Below are 20,569 nucleotides of genomic sequence, written 5' to 3' on the forward strand. Positions count from 1 at the left end.
CAGAACCCAGCTAGGATCCTGGGTTCAATCCCCACCCCTGCCCGTTTTGACCTGGGTGAGCACTGATCTCTATGACAGATCAGTGTGGATGAGCATCGTACCGGCGTGCGTTCGTGTATCACTACCGCATGATGCACGCGACCTCAGGCTGGCGGTTGTACTGCACATAGTTATTTCAATGGTACTGCACTGGCTAAATTTCTCATCTAAAGCTGGGAGACCCTTCACCCGTTGAGGCAGACCAAATTCTAATTTTTCTATCCCGATTCCCACCCAGGAGAAATAAAAAAACAAACAAGAACGAAAGAGGAAAATTTACGCTGCGGATAACGCCACGCGCTCCGTAGGCCACGAAGTCGATTATTTGACGTGTTTCGTTGGTTTCGTTCTCTTTGGAACGAAACAGACTTCGCCTAGTGCCTCGCAGATATTTCGAGCCGTTTACTGCCGGGTTCCAACCAGGTTCGGCATTGGTTCATTCTACTCGAGTCTTTTGACGCGTTCCGGCGTCCACCCGGCGTTGATCTAGCAGACTCGCGACGGTGCGAGAAGGCAACAGTGGCAATCAGCTGTGCGGTCGCGGTCCCGCCGCCCGGCGCCCGGACGCCCGGACCACGACCAACTGCCCGGACGACCGCGAAGTTTCGGAAGGCGTCATGGCGTCGGCGGCGGCGTCTTCTTCCCTGGGCGTGCTGCGGCAGCAGGCGCGGGCCATGCTGGAGGCCGGCATCCAGGCGGTGCTCCCGGGCGCGCTGGTGGCGAAGGCCATGCGCCGGGAGGGAAATACCCTGTACCTGGGCAGCCAGCAGGTGCTGCCGCTGGCCCACAACGTGTACCTGGTGGGGTTCGGCAAGGCGGTGGGCGGCATGGCCCACGTCGCCCAGCAGCTGCTCGGAGACCATCTGATCCGGGGGGTGGTCAGCCTGCCTGTGGGCACCAGGCACACGGCAGAACTCTTGCACAAGCCGTAAGCACGCACCAGGCGAGGGCCGGAGTCCGGACCTTTTGCTTGGATCGGTTAAAAGAACTGGCCGTCTCGGCCGAGTGGAATCGTGGTTGTAAACTTCTTTAATATGTTTTTGGTTCAGAATGCGGCTGATCGTTTTGATCAATTGCTTATCTTGATGAATCCAAATATGCCCTTGTACGTCCAGTGTGCCACAGCCTGTGCAGTGCATCAAACGTCTGGGCTGTTGTTCTTTTGTCTTTAAAACTTGTTGTTGGTGTTTGGGAGGAAATCTCTTTCGAATGTGACGCCTGTCCTACCTGCAGCAAGTCTGAAAAATCAAGCGAATTGAATTGGCTGCTGCCAAGTCGTCGTTAAAAAGGACGTCCAACCAAGCTATTTGAGGCCTAGGGGGATATGTTCGACAAATGTTTAATCTCTTTTCTAAAAAGAAACGGAAGTGACAGGAAGTGACGATATTGTGTCTGGTGTGTTAGAGGCTCAAATTACACAAGTTCCCTCTTTCGTCATTTGAGCCTCTAGCCAATCAGACGCGATATCGTCACTTCCGTTGTTTTTTTTTTAGGAGAAACGAAACATTTGTTGAGCATAACCCCCTGCTCTACTACTTTTTCTTCATGGATGACGATGGCCATCGAGGAGCAGTTTCGACCAAGACTAAAATCTTTGTCGAGAATTGGATATATGAAGATCCGGTTGAGCTCTGCTTTTTTCTCTCTTGGCACTCTTGAAGCAGACATTATGACCTGATGTCAGCACCTCCCAGACGCCAAGGCTGAAATGCTGGCTTTTCTATGTCCCCACCAAAGGTCACCACAGGGCACAGATTGACTATTTGGCTTACACACTCGACTTCAACATTCGGCATTCAGCTGGAACTCGGTAAGCGACGACATGAGCCTAAGCCAAATGCTGACATGGCACTGGTGCCTAGTTTGTGCACCGTACTGGCCTCCAGGAGGTGACATACATGCGGGGTCCTGAATACTGATAGAGCCTTTAAAGGAGCCGTGCAACAGTTTCAGTGCTTTGCTGAAACAATTTGGGAGTTGGTGTCTCTACCTTTCTGAACTAAAAAACAAAAAAACGCTTTTGCCTGCATGCCCTAGTTTTTATTTTAAAAATGAACAAAGATTGAGGTTTTCGGCACCTCTCAACTCCTTCACCATTAGGGTGACCACCTGTCCCGCGACTCGCGGGACTGTCCCGCAAGAAATTCCAAATTCTTCAAAGTGTCCCGCATTTCATACTGTAGTAAAATTCACTCTGCAACTCATGGCGCTGCAGAACAACGGGGCACGGGGAAGCACCGGAGGTCGCTGGTAATCGTGTAAATCGCAATGGTACACCATTTTCTATCGAAGCATTGCGGGAAGCGACCATCGTTCTTGCAAAAGCTACGACGCGCGTGCTCCGTTGTGCCTCTCCCCTTGGTGGCAAAATATTCTAAGAAAAAATGCTCGCCAAAGGTTTCAATATAAAATATTGTAATTATTTTCAAATCGCTGTGTCAATGCGAAAGGGTTGCTGTGGATTTTTGTTTTAGTGAAGACAGCCACACAAGGCAAAAAGCCTGCAACTCGCAACAGTCGAAAAATAACATAATGTTAAAAATTTGTGTAGGACCATGTTGATAAAAGTAAGCGTTGACAGGAAAAAATCCCAAAGAAAGATTCACCGTTTCTTATTTCCATTTATGCATTGAATTCTGCTACAGTCCCCGCAATATGACGGAGGCTTATTGCGGAGAAGGCGCCGTGTAACCGAGCTTTCGGTTGCACGTCAAAAGATCCCCAGGTGGTCGAAATTAATCCTCAGTCCTCCGCTGGGGCGTGCCAGATGCCCGTCGTAGGTTTGGCACGTAAAACCCCCAAATTTTTTGACTGCTACAGTCGATTTTTGTTTCCAACTTTGACACATTTAATAACACATTTGTCATAAAAATATATCACTTGGTGTGAAAATTAATTGAGCTTAATTGGTGCAATACAATTAGTTAACAGAGCCTCGGTTTGTGGTGTGCGTGTTAATTAATTTTCCTCTACCCCCCCCCCCCCCCCCCCCCTCTCGCCTCTCGTGTCCCTCATTTCGCTAGCAGGAATGTGGTCACCCTATTCACCATCTTCCGAGTCACGTGCGCTGTGACGTCAATGGGGGTCGCGCAGGGTTCCAATGAAACTCTCTCTAGAGCCATCAGTGAGCAGCGAGAACTCATCCGCTCACGACCGTATGACCACGTGCTGGCGGGTGCAGCGCCAACAATATGCTGAAAGGAGGAAAGTCTCATCCGGGTCCGGCCATACCCGTCCGGCCCTGTCCCCCTCCCCATTCGGCTTCTGGCGGCTATTCGCGGTAGCAGATAGAGCTGACGGTTTTGTGGACCTAGGATAGATGACGCCACTAAAACTCCGTATAATAAAAGTTTTGTCGATGATACCAGTTTTTTGACGCATTTATATTAATGTTGGAACGACAAGATTTATAGAAAAGTTATCTTTTATCGAGCAGGTATTCGCATAACTTGCTATCTTTCTACAAGACCCCCATTGACATCATGCCGCGTGTTTCTCATGGCCGTCGCTCGCGGCTGCAGGTCGGGGAATATTCCAATTTTCGCCTCGCGATTACGCGGTGGAATCGCAACATTTCGAAGGAAGGAGGTGTGTTTTCTGTCCTTTGTGACAAGATGAACAATGTCAAAAGGAGAAAATGGCAATTCTTTCAACATTAAGATTGTTGCACAGCTCCTTTAAAGAACCCCTGAAAAGAAAAACATTTTTTTTTTAAGCAGTGGTTGGAACACGCGTGTCAAAAAATTAATTTTAGGCAGAAGAAACAAAATTTTTTTTTTAAAAGCAGTGTTGACGGTGCGAGACGCGATTTAGTTGGTAGTCACCTCCTTTCTTTTTTCTCTTGAGATTTAAAGCGCGTGGATGAGAGGTGGATCAGCTTCGCCTTCACGTTAAGGTGGAAAGAGTGAATTACCATCTCGTTGAGTGAATGACCATTCCGTGACATCATGGACTTAGTGCACAAAATTTCAAATAAATCTCTCGCCGTCAATATTGCTCTAAAAATATTTTTTTTTCTGTAAAATTTATTTTTTGACATGCATGTACCAACCAGATTGCTTAAAAAAAAGTTTTTTTTCTTTTTAGGGGATTTTTAAAGTGACCGCAGAAACCGGCTTGCTAGCGTATTGTGCTACGATTTACCGCAGAGGTGCCCGAAGGTGGTAGAAGCATCACACCAAAGTTTCAAAAAACAAACTTACCAGAGTAAAAAGTAAAGAAAATGTGAAGTGATTTTTCTCTATCTACGGTGCCCGTATACTATTTGCAGAGCCTCTCTGAGTGGTGCAACAACCGAGAGATGACGGCAGCGGCGGCTTGTGGCTAAACTTGCAGCAGCTCAGCAGCCCCCCCAGTCGTGGCAAAAGCAGACGACATGTAGTTGAAATGGCTTAACGAACAGTCAGTTTTATTTGTTTTGTGTTTAGTTGTGTATTTTATTGGGAAGAAAAAAGAAATCGTGAACTGACCATTATAGAGCCGAAAAAGCGTGCACCATTTATGACTCTATAGGTGAATTTGGGTGGCCGCCTCTCTCCTTTGACCTTGTCCTTGACCACCAGAGTTACTCGGGATCCTTTTCAGCCGATCACAACTGCTGAGCTCGGAGCGCAGTGACATTCTGGGACCGGTTATGAAAGTAAAACTTCTGGACATTAGACACAGATAAAAAAAAAAAAAGATTTTTACAGTGCACAATAGATAATTTATTAAAATTTACAGTTGCAACATGATAAAATAACGAAAAAATACCATAAGCAGCATGCGCATCGACCTTCGCAGATTGTAACGAACGGCTGCGTCCGGGGATAGTTGTCAACTCATCGCGTTTTCGAGAGTTGACGCGATGTGACAGCGGAAATGTGTACGGCAAAACAGGCAAATATCAAATGGTTAATAAACCACATTTTTCTCAGCAGAATATCATGCAAGCATCACCCATAGGACATAGCACGTATTGCCATGTGACACAAATCACAGTGCATTATTGTTGGGTCTCCCTTTATTTTGCAACACAAACCTTTGAACACAGTTTTACATAACCAGAAAATTCCTCGATGCGTCCACAAAACTCATCAAAACAGCGACGAGCTTTGCAAGCTGTTTCTTCATTGTTTAGGCTTAGTGGGTTCACTGCCATCAGATGAACAATCTTGTAAAAGCACTGGGAATACCTTCCACATCGAGTTTTCCTGTCACTGTCACAAGCGAATGTCTTCCCGTCCATTGTATACTCGCACCGTTGAACGCACGTGCACTTAGAACCAGATATCCAATGCCGTCATGCCGCATCCCGCAGACTGCCGCAGACCACTGCTGTCGCCATCGTCAGCAAAACCATGTGGTCCACGTACTATGCGACTCCTGCACCGCTCTGCACTCTGACGGCTAGAGACAGAGTGATAGGGGGAGCTCCGAGAGGGAGGGGCGCCCTAGGAAAGAACCAAGCGATCAGGCCACCGCACTCTCATTCCACCACCCAATCTCATATGCTCTGGAAAGAGTGCTCTCTAGAGCAATGCAGAAATAACCACGCATCTTTGCCATTAAACATTGTCTGCCCATGGTACTACTGCCATCTGTTGGTTGTCGCGCCAGTCGGAGGGTGCGCGATAGCATGCAGGCACCTTAGGTAGAAAAAATCAGTTATTGTTTTTTTACTTTTTAGTTAGGCAAGTTTGTTTTTCGAAATTTTGATGCAGTGCTTCCACTGCTTTTGGGCACCCGTATTTGGGACCCCCGCTGTAGAAAACCCAGCACAGCGGCCTCATCATCTCGGAGGTGTCTCTGCGGTGCGCTCCTAGAGGGAGAGAAGGTCGTGTGCCACCAAGTTAGGTTAATTTCTCCTTTAATTAACTCTAGGCAGCAAGATATTATAGGGGTTAGAAGTACTCGAGCTTTGGAAATTGCATCTGCATTCCTATAAGTTGTGGTTGACCCACAGCCGCCTTTGGTGGTGCCAGGACAAACAGGAACTTAGGCCATATCCTCGAGTGGATTCAGTCCAAGTCCTCACGTGCAGGGAGATGGTCCCTCGGGATCCGGTGCAGGTGTACGAGGGGGCCCAGAACAACCTTCCGGATGACGCCGCCATGGCGGCCGCCACGGCCATCGTGACACTCGTCTCTCGCCTGCAGGCCACAGACCTGCTGCTGGTTCTCATATCGGGTGAGCCGGACATTGTATGCTTTACCAACAAAAAGCAGCTCATTGCTACAACAACGAACGATTCTACAAGTGTTAGCGTGTCCAGTGACCGCCATAGAGAATTAAGGGAACCGTGAGCGTTCCTAGCTAACTTCGCTCACAAGGATACAGCATTTTACTTGCCTGCTTGACAATTAATGTGCCATACTAGAGCTGCTTTAACACCTAGCATGGTTTTTCTAAGTAAAACCTCCGTTAGCTCTCAAGTTTTGTACCAGCTCCAAAGTCGCGTCTAATTTTTAATAATATTCATCTTTGACCAAATTAATGTAATTTTCAGCGAATTACATTCACCCTTAATCTCGGTTGTCTGCTGCCACCCAGGAACATTTAATGAACTAGTGATATCGCAAGCTTTCGTCTAACTTGGGGTTTGACTTCAAACTTCGATGTTCAGCTGGTTCAGCTTAACTCTAACTTTTATTCGAAATTCAACAAAGTTTGACTGTCGTAGAATACCGCATACCCGCCCATGCCACATTAAGTGCCCATTCCCAAATTTGTAAGATCTGAGGAAATACGCACAGTACATTTATATGTAAAATTAATGACCGGACAAGTGCCCATCCCCCATTCTGTCAGGATTATTTCTAAATTTTGAGTGGGCGCTTGCCCGGTATTTTACGGTAATAGATAGTGTTGCCCGACTTCTACACAAAAATCTTGAATTTTAGAAAACAATAATTTATACAATAGTATTTTAGAACATGGTTGCCAATAATTACGCTTTATAATTAAGACCAAATATATACCATAATATCCCGAGTCATCGCCCACTCCTCTGCTGCCTAAAATTTGTAACAAAATGTGGGGTGGGCCACATCTCAATGGCTAAGCACAAAAAGTTTAGAAAAAGTTTAAAAAACGCCAATTTTTCTGTATGTATCTAGCGCGACTAATTAGTTTCATTGTTTTATGCAAGAAATGCTCATGAAAGAACGTTTTACTATCGCCAAGTCTGTTGCACACCCGCTATGAACACCGCCGATCGGCATACAGTGCAAACGTTTGTTCCGTGAAAGCATGTTTCTAACACCGCTATGTTCTCTTCGTTACTAAAGAAAAAAAAAAAGAAAAATTCAATCAGGTGCAACCAGCGAGAGAGCGAGCAGACGAAAGAAGCGCCTTGTCTATTGCAAGGAGCAGGTTCTTGTGCAACTTTCTTGTTTGGTGCATAGATGCGTGCGTTCGTGCATGGCGTGCAATCACCGTGGGTCGAGGTTGGGTTGAGGTGGCGTTGCTGCCGTGGCCGTTTGCTTTCTCTTAAACATTGCACAACCTTACCAACCGTGGTTGCGGCGTTTTGGGAGAAGCGTGTTCGCGGTGACCTTACTTCGGTGGAGGTGGACCTTGACCTTACTCAGCAGTTAGTACATTCCAGGATATGGGGTGTTCGCTGACCTCGCGATCCCCGAATGGGTTACTGCTTGTGTTATCTTTCTGACTGTATTTTTTTGTCCGAGCAAGCTTTTTTGTAAGAAAAGCGAAGTTTCATATTGTTATCTCCATCGTTCTCCTTTTGTCCAAACAAGCTTTTTTGTAATCAAAACAAAGTTTCATTTTGTTATCTTCCTCACTTTCCTTTTGCACGCATGTACTCCGAATTCGGGGTTGCGGAAATCGGGGAGGAAATGCGTAAACAAAGAGGAGTGTCTTTCCCTCCTTCGTTTCACTTTGTCACGGACGTCCCCCAGCTGTAAGGTCCGCGGCCGCATCATTCGGGTAGGATGAATATTCGCGGATTGCGGAGTCCGTGTAGGGGTATTTGTAGAAGTGGGCGATCACTCTGTGTATTTTTTTTAATCGATATTCGCCCACAAAGTGGGGTGGGCGATGACTCAGGATATTACGGTATACTTTTGATGCCTTAGTCAGTTTTATAATGGGAAACAGTGAAACAATATACTCAGTAAATATTGCACCCCTACTCCACTTCAGCTCATTTTCAATTTCTTAGTGCACGAGGAGGTTAAAAATGCATAGGTAACCTACATGTGTTTCCGCCTCCCCACACAACACTTACACACTCGCGGTGGATTTGCCCAAGAGGCATCTGCCATTAAATTGCAGATGCTTTCCCTGGTTTGAGTTGTTCCCTCTCTTGAATCTAGGCTCCCTACAATTTCCTCGTGTGTTCATAACCGCGTGCCCAAACCAACCTGAGCAGCGGTGGTAGAGAAGAGAACATAGAGAAGTGTGAGCACTGTTGTGCATTAATACACCCACGTTTGCTTGGAAGTGTGCAAAACGTCCGCTGACATGACAAGCGCCAACCACAACATACTTTTTCTCCTTAATGAACATCTCACCGAGGAGTGTCACAGTGCGCCCGGTCTCTCCCTTCTCACTTCTCCTGGCCAGGCAGTGATATGTGCTGCTTGTGAGGGATGACACCTTGAGCAGCTCCTTTTGCTCATTTTTGATAATTATATCTTAGGCTTTTGCATAAGTGCAGTGGTTCCTCGAGTACTTCCATTGCTCGTCATTCTTGTTTATTTATTTTCGACAAGTTTGTTTTGTAGAAATACTGTTGGAGGTTTCATTGTAACAGTGTGTTGCCGCGGAAAATGGATGATATAGACCCAATGTCCATACGCTTATCCTCAAATTTATTGATTTTTTGGGAGCCGTTTGTTGTAATCAATAGTTCATTAGAGGCGGGTTTTTTTGTAAGCAGGTTTGTTATAGGCAGGCGCGTCATAGGTGGAGTCGTCATAGGTGGGATCGTCACAGGTATGATTGTCACAGGTATGCTTGTTATGGGTATGCTTGTTATGGGTAAGTTATTTATAGATGGCTTTCTTAAAGGCAGGTTTTTTATAGGTGGTTTTGTTCTAACCAGGTTTATTATAGGTGGATTTCTTACAATTAGGTTTGTTATGGGTGGGTTTGTTGTAGGCGAATTTCCTATAGACAGGTTCTTTTATAGATGGGTTTGTTATAGGCAGGTTTGTTATAGGAGGGTTTGACCATGCATGGGAGTGTATTTGGTGTGCAGGGGGAGGCTCTGCTCTGTTGCCACTGCCTCTGGAGCCCCTGACCCTGAAAGAAAAGGTGGCCACTATACAGCTCCTGTCCCAGGGGGGTGCCAAGGTCCAGGAGATTAACTCCGTGCGCAAGCGCCTCTCCGTAGTCAAGGGAGGAAACCTGCTGCGGCACACTCGGGCAAGGGTGCGCTCGTGTTTAGCAGATATGGTTTTGATTTCAGTTTGACTTTTAGTGTCTAACACTCAAGGGAAGAGTAAGTTTCACAATTTGGAACTCTCCCTGAAGTGAAGTGTGCAATTCAGAATTTGAACTCTCACTGAAATGAAGTGAAAGATTCAGGGTTTGAAACTTTCACTGAACTGGGAGTACTTACACTAAAAATGAAGTGTAAGTTGCAATGTTTGAAACTTCCACTGAAGTGAAGCTCAAGTTTCAGGTCTTGAGGCTTGCACTTAAAGGGGCCCTGCAATCATATTTAAGCGTCTACCTTTTTTGCGGTTTTAACGTCTCTTGAAGTTCGGGCAAGCCAGCGGGTACGGAGAGAGTAACTAAATATCAGTGCGTCATATTTTAACCAAACGACGCGGTAACCTCCTCCACCGACGAGGGCGACCCGCGGTACCGAAAGCGCGCAAAATGTGACGTCTTTGGTCCTGGGCTTACTACTGGTGAGAGCCGCTAAAAGCTTCTTTTTAGACGAAATACACAACATGAGTGGCGCGAACCGTTTCAGTTATTTATAAAATTAGTTTTTGTTCAGTAGTTTAGATCAGAAAAGAAACGAACGCAGTTCATAAAGTACGGAAACAAGAAATGACCCGTCGACATACCCGCCACCAAGCGGTGGAGAAGGCGGCACATACTAGAAAGGAGTAGTGGGATCAGGTGCCGACACAGAAAGGTCCCGGATGTGCGCGGCGGCACGGCGGTCATATCGGAAGAAGGATCCGACCGGCTCCGAGCGTTCCGAAGGCCTTCGATACCTTCGGCGAGAAGCTTTGTCTTGCGGTTTGGCTGTTTCGCGGTATGGCAGCGCGAAGTGGCTCCCATTCTGAACTGATCTCTACCCCGTGTTTGCTGTCGTTTGTGGCCAATGAAGTGTCATGCCGAATTAGTGTTTAATCTAGCAGCGAATGCAATGAGAGCCGCTCTGGCTGCCCGCTGCATACAGCCTATCCAGAACATGCTTTAGTGGCGCCCTCTCGCGCCGTCGACACGGAGTGCGGCAGCCGTGAGCGCTCGCAAAGCTCACTACCCCTCCTCTAGTTAACGGCCACTCAAGCAACCAAGGACGTGATAAGGGAGGTTATTTTTTGCTTGTTTTTGTAATTTTAATTTGCCTATAACTTTTAAAATAAAGCGAATTTCGAGAAAAGAAAAGTTTCACTAAGTTACTACGTTCAGTGCGCTCAGGTTTGGTCCAAATTAAAAACCAGTAAAAAAGTCATTGCAGTGCCCCTTTAAGTGAAGTGTGATATTTTGGGTTACAAAGAAAGCAACGTTAAACCAATAAATATGTTGAGCATTTGCAAGGCAGATTGTATTGCTCATTGACAGGGTTTGCATGGGTCCTTGAAAACCTTGAAAACCCTTGAATTTGAAAACAACATTTTCCAGACCTTGATAGCCCTGGAATATCTAGCGGTGCTTGAAAAACCCCGAATTTCTCAATAATAGCCAGGCTTTCAGGTTTCCTTTTCAGTAAGGAATGCTTTTTCTTTACAATACTAAAATATAATTATATCTTTTTAAGTGTGTGTTAACATAAATTTAAAAATTTCATTAAGGAAGTTTTTTTATATGGCACATGTACCGTAGAATACCGCACATCTGCCCATAGCACACTAAGCACCCATATCCAAATATACAAGATCTGAGAAGATATGCACAGTATACATCGATATGTAAAATTGATGACCGGACAAGCGCCCATCCCTCATTCTTTCGCGATTATCTTTAAATTTTGAGTGGGCGCTTGCCCGGTATTTTACGGTAGACACATTTAGCGGATGTCTGTTAAGTGCCTGGCCACTATGGTAGTGGACAGGTGGTTCCGGATATGGTGCCTGGAGCGCATCTTCGACTGGTGTGTTTAGCGTCCTATCCCGCCCATACATCAAAAGTGGTCTTAAAGTGGCAACAAGTGACGTCACAGAAGCCGGAGTGTCATGCTGTTGCATGTCGTGATCCTGGTGGCTGGTCGTAGAAATGCTAACGAGAAGGCTGCGAGTAGCACAACCGAACACTAATGTCACTGTCGTCATGGCGTCCCAACTTCTGGCTGCTGAAACTTCTGTGGACCGCCACACTTGAGAGCGACTTGGAGCAGATCAGGCATCTGCTACAGACACCACCGCTGTTGGGACACCGCCAGGATCGCGACTGGTGACAGCTTGACACTTGTATGACGTCATTAGGCAGAAATTGAGGGACCACTTTTTTGGGCACGCTAAACACACCAGCCAAAGACGCGTTCCAGGCACCATTCGCAACTCCAGCGCGCCGCTCGCCCTCCCGCGGACGAACGGAGAACCAGAGGAGCGGGGACGGCGGCGGTGGCGGCGGCGGCGCGGAAACGGTGGCAGGGACTGTCGGCCTTGATGCGTGAAGCCGTTTTAACGAAAAAAGTGAACGCGTTAAAAAAGGAATTCTTGTGCTCCGCCTTGCAACAACCTTGCACGAAGGACCGGGATGTCTAATTTTATTAGGGACTTTTCGTGTATCGCATACGCTTCGGATTTCTGGTCTTGTGCATGGCCGCCAGCTCAATCTGTACTCAACGTGACGAAAAACGCTCCCACTAATAATGAAGAACTCTATAGTACGGTCTACGGAAAGTCTATTCTTTGCCATAAGTAGGAGAAAACTCGTCGTGCAACGGTATGTCGAGCAATACAAAGCAGGAATGGGTTCGCGTTTTAAGGCCGTTACAAGGAACATGACCATTTATTCCAAGCGCTTAAAAAAGACAGAATACCCGTACTTGCTTTCAGGTGATTACAAAGCAAATAAAGAAAGGCTAGAAGCATTTTCAGTGGTTCTGTGTTAGGCAGCCGTTTGTGACGAGAGCTTAGAACGCGCAGTTTTAGCCAGAGGGACCGCAATGTTGCAAATAACGCGGTGCAAAAAAATGTACGGTATATTAAACTATTTACTTTTGATAAATCGATAAATAAAACCCCTAAACACGCCGGTTATGTTAATAGGCAGTTTTTGGAGAGCGTACGACACCCCTAAACTTCGTTTGGACGTACAGTGCACTGACGTTCAACCAGTGCTACCAACTTTCACGAGCGACTTGTTAGCCGAGTTGTGCAACTTTTTAAAATAACCCAAGTAAGTGTGAATGACTGTAAAGAAATAATAATAATCGGGGTTTTCTTGGCCCTACTGCAAAACCACGTGTTTTTTTTTTTTCGGTACTCTTTGATGCATACTTTTGCTGTTTAATATCTTATAATGCACCGTTATCAAGCCTCTCGTAAAAGTTGGGGCCGTCAGTTTGACGTCGATGGGCTGCATGGCGAACTGAAGTTTTGGAGTGTCGTATACGCTCCGTGCGGGAACTATAGGGGGCGCTTTGAAAAACGCGTATAGCGCCGCTAGCGGAGGAGCTGGCGTTCGACAGTGAGGCGTGTTCAGCGGCCCGCGGCGCCTTTTCGCATGCGAAGCTGTGGCGGCGGAAGCGCACGCGGACGAAACTTTTGCTTTTTGAGCCGATAAGTTGTGGGTGACGTTGCATGAGTGCTGAGGCAGAAGGGCATTTAGCTATTCTCCACTTCTTACATATTGAGTTTGAGTCGTTATTAGGGGTAATTTCTCTAGTTGCGGCTGAAAAAGGGGTTGGAGCAATTTTCCGAAAAGCAAGACGGCCGCCACCATCATTGCTCTGAGTGGGAAATTTGTTTCGCTCGTCGCTGTAAATGGGACTGCTGGAACAATAATATTTGGAGGCGAGTGAGATGTTCACTAAGTTTGTGCACAAAGTGTGCCAACTTTCATTAAGACTGCAGGCGTGAAAGTTGTGTTTCTAACGAGTAAAGAAATAATTCTGTACGGGATATCCAATACTGGACCCAAAATGTTGTGTTATAACCGGGCTGTGCGAAGTGCAGATTTGGGCACACAGGTGCTTGAACTTGACTGTAACATGATACAGCACTTATTATAGCAAAAAGAGCTGGCAGAGGGAAACCAGGTGGAAATTTGGTTTGGGCGGCGTAACTCAATGGGAACCGGTTTTGACCATGAAAGGGCTGTCAAGAGAATACCACTCGTTGTGGCAGGTGGAGACTTTACAGGCAGGAAGGGACTAGTAGACTGTACTCCCAACTGAAACAACTTGATGAAAGGTGGTCTTAAAGCCGAGAAAACAAGGTTGTCCGCCAACACACGGTTTGGACATAAATGGCTTTTGCGGTCAGCTGTTCTGCAATAACCTGTTGCGCGATGTGCTTGCTGATTTTCGGCACACAGGTACTTTGACATGACCGTACCTTGACAGAACACTTATTATACCAAAAAGAGGTGTCATAGCAAAACCAAGTGGAAATTTAGTTTGGGCGGCCTAACTAAATGGGAACCAGTTTTGACCGTCAAAGGCTGTCAAGATAATACCACTCATCGTGAGAGGTGCACACTTTACAGGTAGAAAGGACCAGTGGACGGTACTTTTGGTTGGAACAACTTTGTTCTAAAATCGAGAAAAAAAATTGTTGTCTACTGAACCCGGAGTGTCAGTGTTTCCACACCCAAAATGAGGATGATCAAAAAGAAAGCACACCACACAAACTTCCATACTCAATCGTCGATTCTCCAGTGATTCCGAGTTTCATTGTAGTTTTCCTTAGATTCATATTTGTTACTTTTTTTTACCGTTCGAATCTTTCTACATGAAGTACAGATTGCGTGCCATACTTGTCCGGAAATATCATCGTCACGTACGATTGGGACGAAACTTCTTTGGAGGGCATTCCTCCAACGAAATTTGCACTGCATACCCGCGAGTGTGGGATGGCATTTCAGTTCGTCCCATCGGCGCTAACGCATGTAGGCGTCACTGGTACGGAAACAAACGCAGAGCGCAAAATGGCAGATTAGAATATGTCAGCCGTGCCGACACAGTGGCAGAAATGATCGGGAGACTAAATTTCTCGCGTAGTACGGCACGTGTCCATCGTTGTCACTGTCCCAGAAAACATCGGCGAGGTGAGAAACCGTGAAACTTTGTCCCCACGAGATACGACGCATAACTATTGAAGTACTTAATGACGCAGCACCGGCAGCACTTCATGCTGTAAACCCAGCGCAACCGCACCGCTCCGACTTCAATGCGTACCAGCGTACAACGTGGCGTGGTTTCGGTTTCGTTTTCTCTGGGGTTCTCACTGCCTACCTTCGGTAACGGCCGCGCGGCGGCGCGCCAGTCGCGTCGCACGGAGTGTATATGTGCCAAGGGGTGTAAGGACTACTACATTTTTTTTTTTTTTTTTAGAATGATGAGCACGGCAACGCTCCTGGCGCGCACTGAAAATTGTACTTCAAAGGCACAGCGCGAGCCTGCGGTTATAATGCTACACCGCACGGTAGCCTGCGATAAAAAACTTTCTATCAATAACTATAGAGCAGTTTGATTACGTGTTGCAATACACTAACACCGAGACGGCGAGCAGCGAGTTGTGAGCCTGTGACGCGAAGACACCAATACTGTGAACGCTGCTCTTCCGAAGCTTGACGGTCAGCGTTCTCGGCTCTTTTTTTAGAGAACTAATGGCCAGGCAAAGCCGCAAACATATCTTCATCGCCCTCAAAAATGTTCTGCCACAAACAGTAACCTGGCCGGTGCCTAAAACGCGCTCGCTCACCCCAAATCTTCGCAATTTGAGGTTTCTGCAACTTTTAAATAACAGCATGCTCGTTTTCCTAACGTGCATCAGCATCTACGTCACCTGTAATATGATCCCTTCATAACCGCTTCGCATTTGTAGACCAATAAATAATTTTTAGCGTGCTGAACAGCGTCAGCACGAGCAGGCGCGCGGGATATCCTGGAGAATCTATCCCCGTCTCTTCCGCCATCTTGGAACTACCGCCCCGCCACCTATAGGGCGTTGGAGTTGCGAATAGTTACGGACTCGGTCTTGCCCGTCTGTGGTCTCGCGATCTTGCCCCTCGTTTGCCTTGTTTTCTCGCATGCTGTTTGCTAGCTACTCCTGGTTTGTTCCGCATCTGTTTTACTCCACATGTGGTGAACATGGTTTAAATTGTGCGCGATGCCCGAGAAGTGCAACTTTCAGCAGTCGTGGCTGGGTCACGACGATTACAGATGCCGAGAAAGCTGAGGCAACAAATGACATCACTTACATTTTTGACGTTTTTCTTAGGCTGTTTGACTTGACATTGTCAAGTTGAACAGCCTAAGGAAAACCTAAAAAATCGAGGAAAAACCAAAAAATCGAGGAAAATCTGCAGTAGTTCTACTGAACCCTTTATTATCACCTTTTTGGCAAATGCACCTTTTCCTAGGTATCGTGCAATAAAGAATTTCCGCAGTGCATTTCAAAAAGTTGTTATATGATAAATTTACTAGATAGAGTATTTTAAGGGGTCCTTGAAATTATCTTTACAGGCACTTGGAGGTCCTTGAAAACCCTTGAAGTTTTTTGTTTGAAGCCTGTACAAACCCTGATTGAGTATACTTCTCTAATGATCCCCTATGCTTGGAGAATGCAGCAGTTTTTATGTTAATTGCCCAAACGTTCAACACGTTTACTGAATTTTCAGAAACAGCAGAATATTTCAGCGTTTAAAAGGCGATTCTCCAGTCGGATACGAAAATATATTCTATTCCTGCCGTAAAATACTGCAGAAGCGCCCACTTCGTTTAAGCGCCCACTATTAACATTTTCCAAACTTGGGAACTCTGCAAAATATACGTTGAGCACCCGATTTGACCAGAAAAGTGCACATGTCCAGATGAACCCAGTTTTCAATGAAAGTGGGCTGGGCACTCCCCCGGCATTTTAGAATACCTAAAATGTTGAATCTATGAACTTTAAAAATATTTTTACCAGAATAGAATGTGAAATCTGTCACCCACAGAGGTGGCGACTTGTCGTCTTCCATGCTGTCTCGACTCAGTGTCAATTGTTTTGTGCTACGCTGTTAAGGTTATTGTAGTTTATGAAGCGTTCCACTGCTTTTAAAGCTACTTGTGCGAGCGTGTGGCTCCATTCAGCATTGTCTTTGTACGAGAGCTCATGGAAATGAGACTTGAGGCAAAGCCACACACTCTCGTAGCAGTGTGGAATATCACCACTGTGCCAGTCTTGACAGTGTAGCACAACAAGGCTGATGCCAAGTGTAACAGTGTTATTTTGTTGTTGTTTCGGTTGCAATCTGTATTCCATTCAGCTGGTATTCCTAATAGTTAAATTCAGCATGACAACGAGGCTTTGTCAGCTTTCCTAATAACACCTGTTACTCTTTGCTGTCCGACCGATTGCTAGCAAGGTGAACATTTCCCACGAAACATGAGGGCCATAGCAGAGAACGGTGAATATGTTTATGCATAAGTAGTATTCAGCATGACTAGATTCAGTAGTATTCAGCGAGAGGTCCTTTGTCAGGTGTTCTTGCATTGCCTGTTGCCCCTTGCTGCCTGACAATTGCCTAATGAAGTGGTGAGTCCCACAAAATGTGAGCCACGGCAGAGAGCACTGAAGAATGCTAGTGCATAAGTATTCAGCACAGCAACGGGGCTTTCTCGGGTGTCCTCTCAACACTTCTTGCTCTTTGCTGCCAGACCAGCGAATATTTTCCGCAGGACGTGAGAGCCACAGTAGAAAACGCCGAAGGATGCCACTGCAGGTGGTGTCCCTGATCCTGTCTGACGTGGTGGACGACCCCTTGGAAGCAATAGCAAGTGGCCCCACAGTGCCCAACCTGGAGGACGAGGGGCTGGCACTGCGCATCATTGACAAGTATGGGCTGCGCACCAAGGTGGCGCCCAATGTGGTGATGCTGCTGGAGCGCCACCTGCACCAGGACATGAATCAGCCACAGACCGCCAAGGCATTCAACCTCCTCATCGGCAACAATAAGGTAGGCAGGCTAGGACGTATACTGACACCAGTGATGAGCGAAGAGACTTTAGATAACTCGAGAAAACTGAATGTTTAATATGGCAAACTTGTTCCACAACAAAAATATCGAAACTGGCGTTGCAGGCATCGACGTCAGTAAGACAGTCGCATTGAGCACTAGCGTAGAACTGACTCGATGCAGCGTGCTACTGCTGCTTTTATGCATGCTCTCGGCTCGGGAAGGTTCCAATCTAGAAGATGTAATACTAACTGATGAAAATGTATTGGAACTGCCCATTGAAGCAACAAATGGAAAAGTAAAAACAAAACTATAGGGGTTGCTCACTGGATGCCCTAGCATTTGAGTGCGCTGTTCACTGTGCATGCTCACATATAGAGGCTGTTGAGGCCAGCATTTGCAACGGTGTGGTGGAATGCATGTTGCAAAGGAAGTGTGGAAGCTCACTGTCAGCAGCTGCTCAGCAGTGGCGGACCCTGCTATGGACACCAGTGAACACTCCCTATCGACATTTGAACCCTGTCTATTCGCGTGAGTGCCAGGTACGCAGACAACTCAGCCGTAGACGCGGCAATACGGAGACTTTCTGTTTTGTAGTTTCCACCCTTTCAAAGGGAAATGACCTGCACATATAAATGTAAATTTCATGTGTGGAAACCTCTCGACTTGAATCTCGGTCGTTCAAGCCAGGGGCATAATGATGGGAACTTAGCTCAGTAAATCGTGCTTGCTGACGACGCTGGTACCGAGAGGAAGATCGAGGAAGGGAGCGACAGAAGTACAGAAAAAGAAAGGAGACAATACGTTATGTGCGTCAGCTCTGCTGCGACACGTTGAAGATGTTTGAGTGCTTGTCAAGTTTAGTATTTTTGTTTTATACAATTCTGTGACACCAGTGTTTTCTTGCGAAATAGATTTAGGACACACTAAGCACCGACCTTTCAAGTAGTAAATTGCTGCTTCTTGGTATTTATTAGAGCCTTACCCGCAATCTCGGCTTCTGGTAGTACATTCATCGTCTTTTAGCTTCCGTTGTTTCAAGGCCGTCAAAATGCATCGAAGGGTGGTAGACCTTTTACTCTGAATTTTTTTAAATGAACTCTACAGTCCAAGCTGAAGCTGTGGTGTCAAGGTGAACAAAGTACCAGTAGGCACATAGAATATGCATTTTTTTACCCGGGGAGCGGCGACTAAAGAGTGCATGGCTTAGCTGAGTGTAGCTCGCCGAAACTATTGACTAGCTATGTCTTAACTCTTGGCCAGTGGTGCACTGTCGGAGATTTATATTATTGTTGTTGGAGGTGGAAATCTCTCCCAAAATAATTGAGGTAGGCCATAAAGGTGCAAAAGAAATCAGTGTCACTTTGAAATGGGGCTTAGTAGGTTTGAGGGACACATTTCTCTAACCCAGTGGCACTCAAATCGGAATCCGCGAAGGCATTCTAGAGGTCCGCGAAGCCCTGCCCCTTCAGTCAAGCCCGGCAATAAAAGTTGTCTTTTATTAGATTGAGAAGAAACATTCCAATTTTCGGGTGAGTTTTCTCATGTTTATGTGTATGAGAAAAATCTACATCACACCAGCCCTTAGTTATATCTACTTATTAAACCATTATCATAATTAACCTATACCTTTCCCTTCCCCTTACCACGAACAAGGTCCTCCATCATCTCTGCCGATCCACAAGGGGTCTGCAAAACATAAAAAAAAATAGTCAGAGTGCAGGTGAGCTGGGGTAAGTTGAACATGATTGTTCTCTTCTCTAAGTTGAACATGATTGTTCTCTTTCTGCCCCAGTCTCAGGTTTACAATCATGTGCAAAACATCACTGGTTGAGAACCACTGCTCTAACTGATTACTCATCACAAGAGATGGCTGCAGTTTAAATTGAATTAGTTATTTTGATTTATTTATTTGAATGGTACTGCAGCTCACATCTGAGCCATAGCGCAAGCCATTGTACTCGGGAGAATCTATTTATGGCAGCACTGATCGCATCAGTAAAGTTGTTGGAAAGCAAAAGAATTACAATACCATCTGTTTTTTTAGTTACCCTCAAGGTGCCTTACATTACAGAGGGAATTGAGCACACAAAGAAAGGGTGGAAAATAAATCAACTATGGGTGCTTTTACTAATTGCAACAACTGAAGCGGGTCACATGATGTTCAAGGTATAAATGAGATGTTGAATGTGTGGGTGTTAACGCTTGGTATGCCAACGTTATTAATGTAATTGAGATGAGAAAATATTGTAAGGATGGAGGCAAGCTGGTGAATATTAACCATGTTGAATTAACCTGAGACTGGGGTTGAGAGGAGACATTGAAATATAGAAGAGTAAGAAAATAGACAGGACGACGAGCTGGGTTACAAGATGGTTCAAGGACGAGTGTCTGGCGGTAGAATGGGTTCTGATGATAAGGCTAGTGGAGCAGACAGACGAGCATTTTTATGGCGGGAAGGCAAATTGTGTACTGCTAAGAAGAGTGGTTGTTTGGGCGAGTTGGTTTGACATCTTATACAATCTTGTGCGCAACAAAGATGAGGACAAAAGCAGAGAAGAGGACCGAGCGCCTTGTTGTGTCCTCTTCTCTGCTTTTGTCCTCGTCTTTGTTGCGCACAAGATTGTATAAGATGTACTGCTAAGGTTGCTTTATGTTAGTTACACTGGCTGTGCAATGATAATTAGTCAGGGTAACTTGAGCTGCTCGGTTTTGGATGACTCAAATGTAGTGTTTAGATTTTGATCTGGGATCTCATGCTGATGACTAGAGCCCTGCGTGGATAACAGTGGGCATCTGCAACTGATTCGTATCCACGGATTGCTTATCCGCATCTCAACTGCATATGCAACATTCTTAAATTTTTGCATCCACATCCGATTCGTATCCGACTTTGCATCCGAACCGCATCTGCAATTTTTGGAATTGAATCCGACTTGCAATCCGAGAATTTATTTTACATACTAAAATCAAGACAAAAAAAAAAAAAAAGAATCTGGATGTTACTTTAATAAGCTGTTTGCTTATTTTTTTGTAAAAAAGCAAACAGGATACAGTGAAAGTAATTTTATTGTATAGTGTTTTGTCGTATATCCCGAAGATATATTTTTATTTTTTTTCACTTTGTATCACCCACCTTAAAGGGCAACTCCGCTTAATTTCAAAAATTTTGAGATAGTGGCCGATTTTGCTTTTTGAAGCACTCAAAAACAATCCCCAATCCTTTGTTTTG

General features: G+C 45.7%; 1 protein-coding gene across 1 annotated transcript in view; it reads left to right on the top strand.

Annotated features, from left to right (window-relative positions):
* The first annotated feature begins 296 nt into the window (after window positions 1-296).
* The window catches only part of LOC8027259 (glycerate kinase), a 53,344-nt gene continuing 33,071 nt past the window's right edge, over window positions 297-20,569 (top strand). The window contains exons 1-4 of the mRNA XM_029975884.4: window positions 297-967; window positions 6,062-6,207; window positions 9,245-9,417; window positions 17,104-17,337. Coding sequence (XP_029831744.2) covers window positions 657-967; window positions 6,062-6,207; window positions 9,245-9,417; window positions 17,104-17,337 — 864 coding nt within the window. The 5' untranslated portion in view covers window positions 297-656. The remainder of the gene's footprint in view (window positions 968-6,061; window positions 6,208-9,244; window positions 9,418-17,103; window positions 17,338-20,569) is intronic.

The sequence above is a fragment of the Ixodes scapularis genome, unplaced genomic scaffold (assembly GCF_016920785.2).
Source record: "Ixodes scapularis isolate PalLabHiFi unplaced genomic scaffold, ASM1692078v2 PGA_scaffold2__306_contigs__length_199485367, whole genome shotgun sequence".
In the NCBI taxonomy this organism is placed as follows: Eukaryota; Metazoa; Arthropoda; class Arachnida; order Ixodida; family Ixodidae; genus Ixodes; species Ixodes scapularis.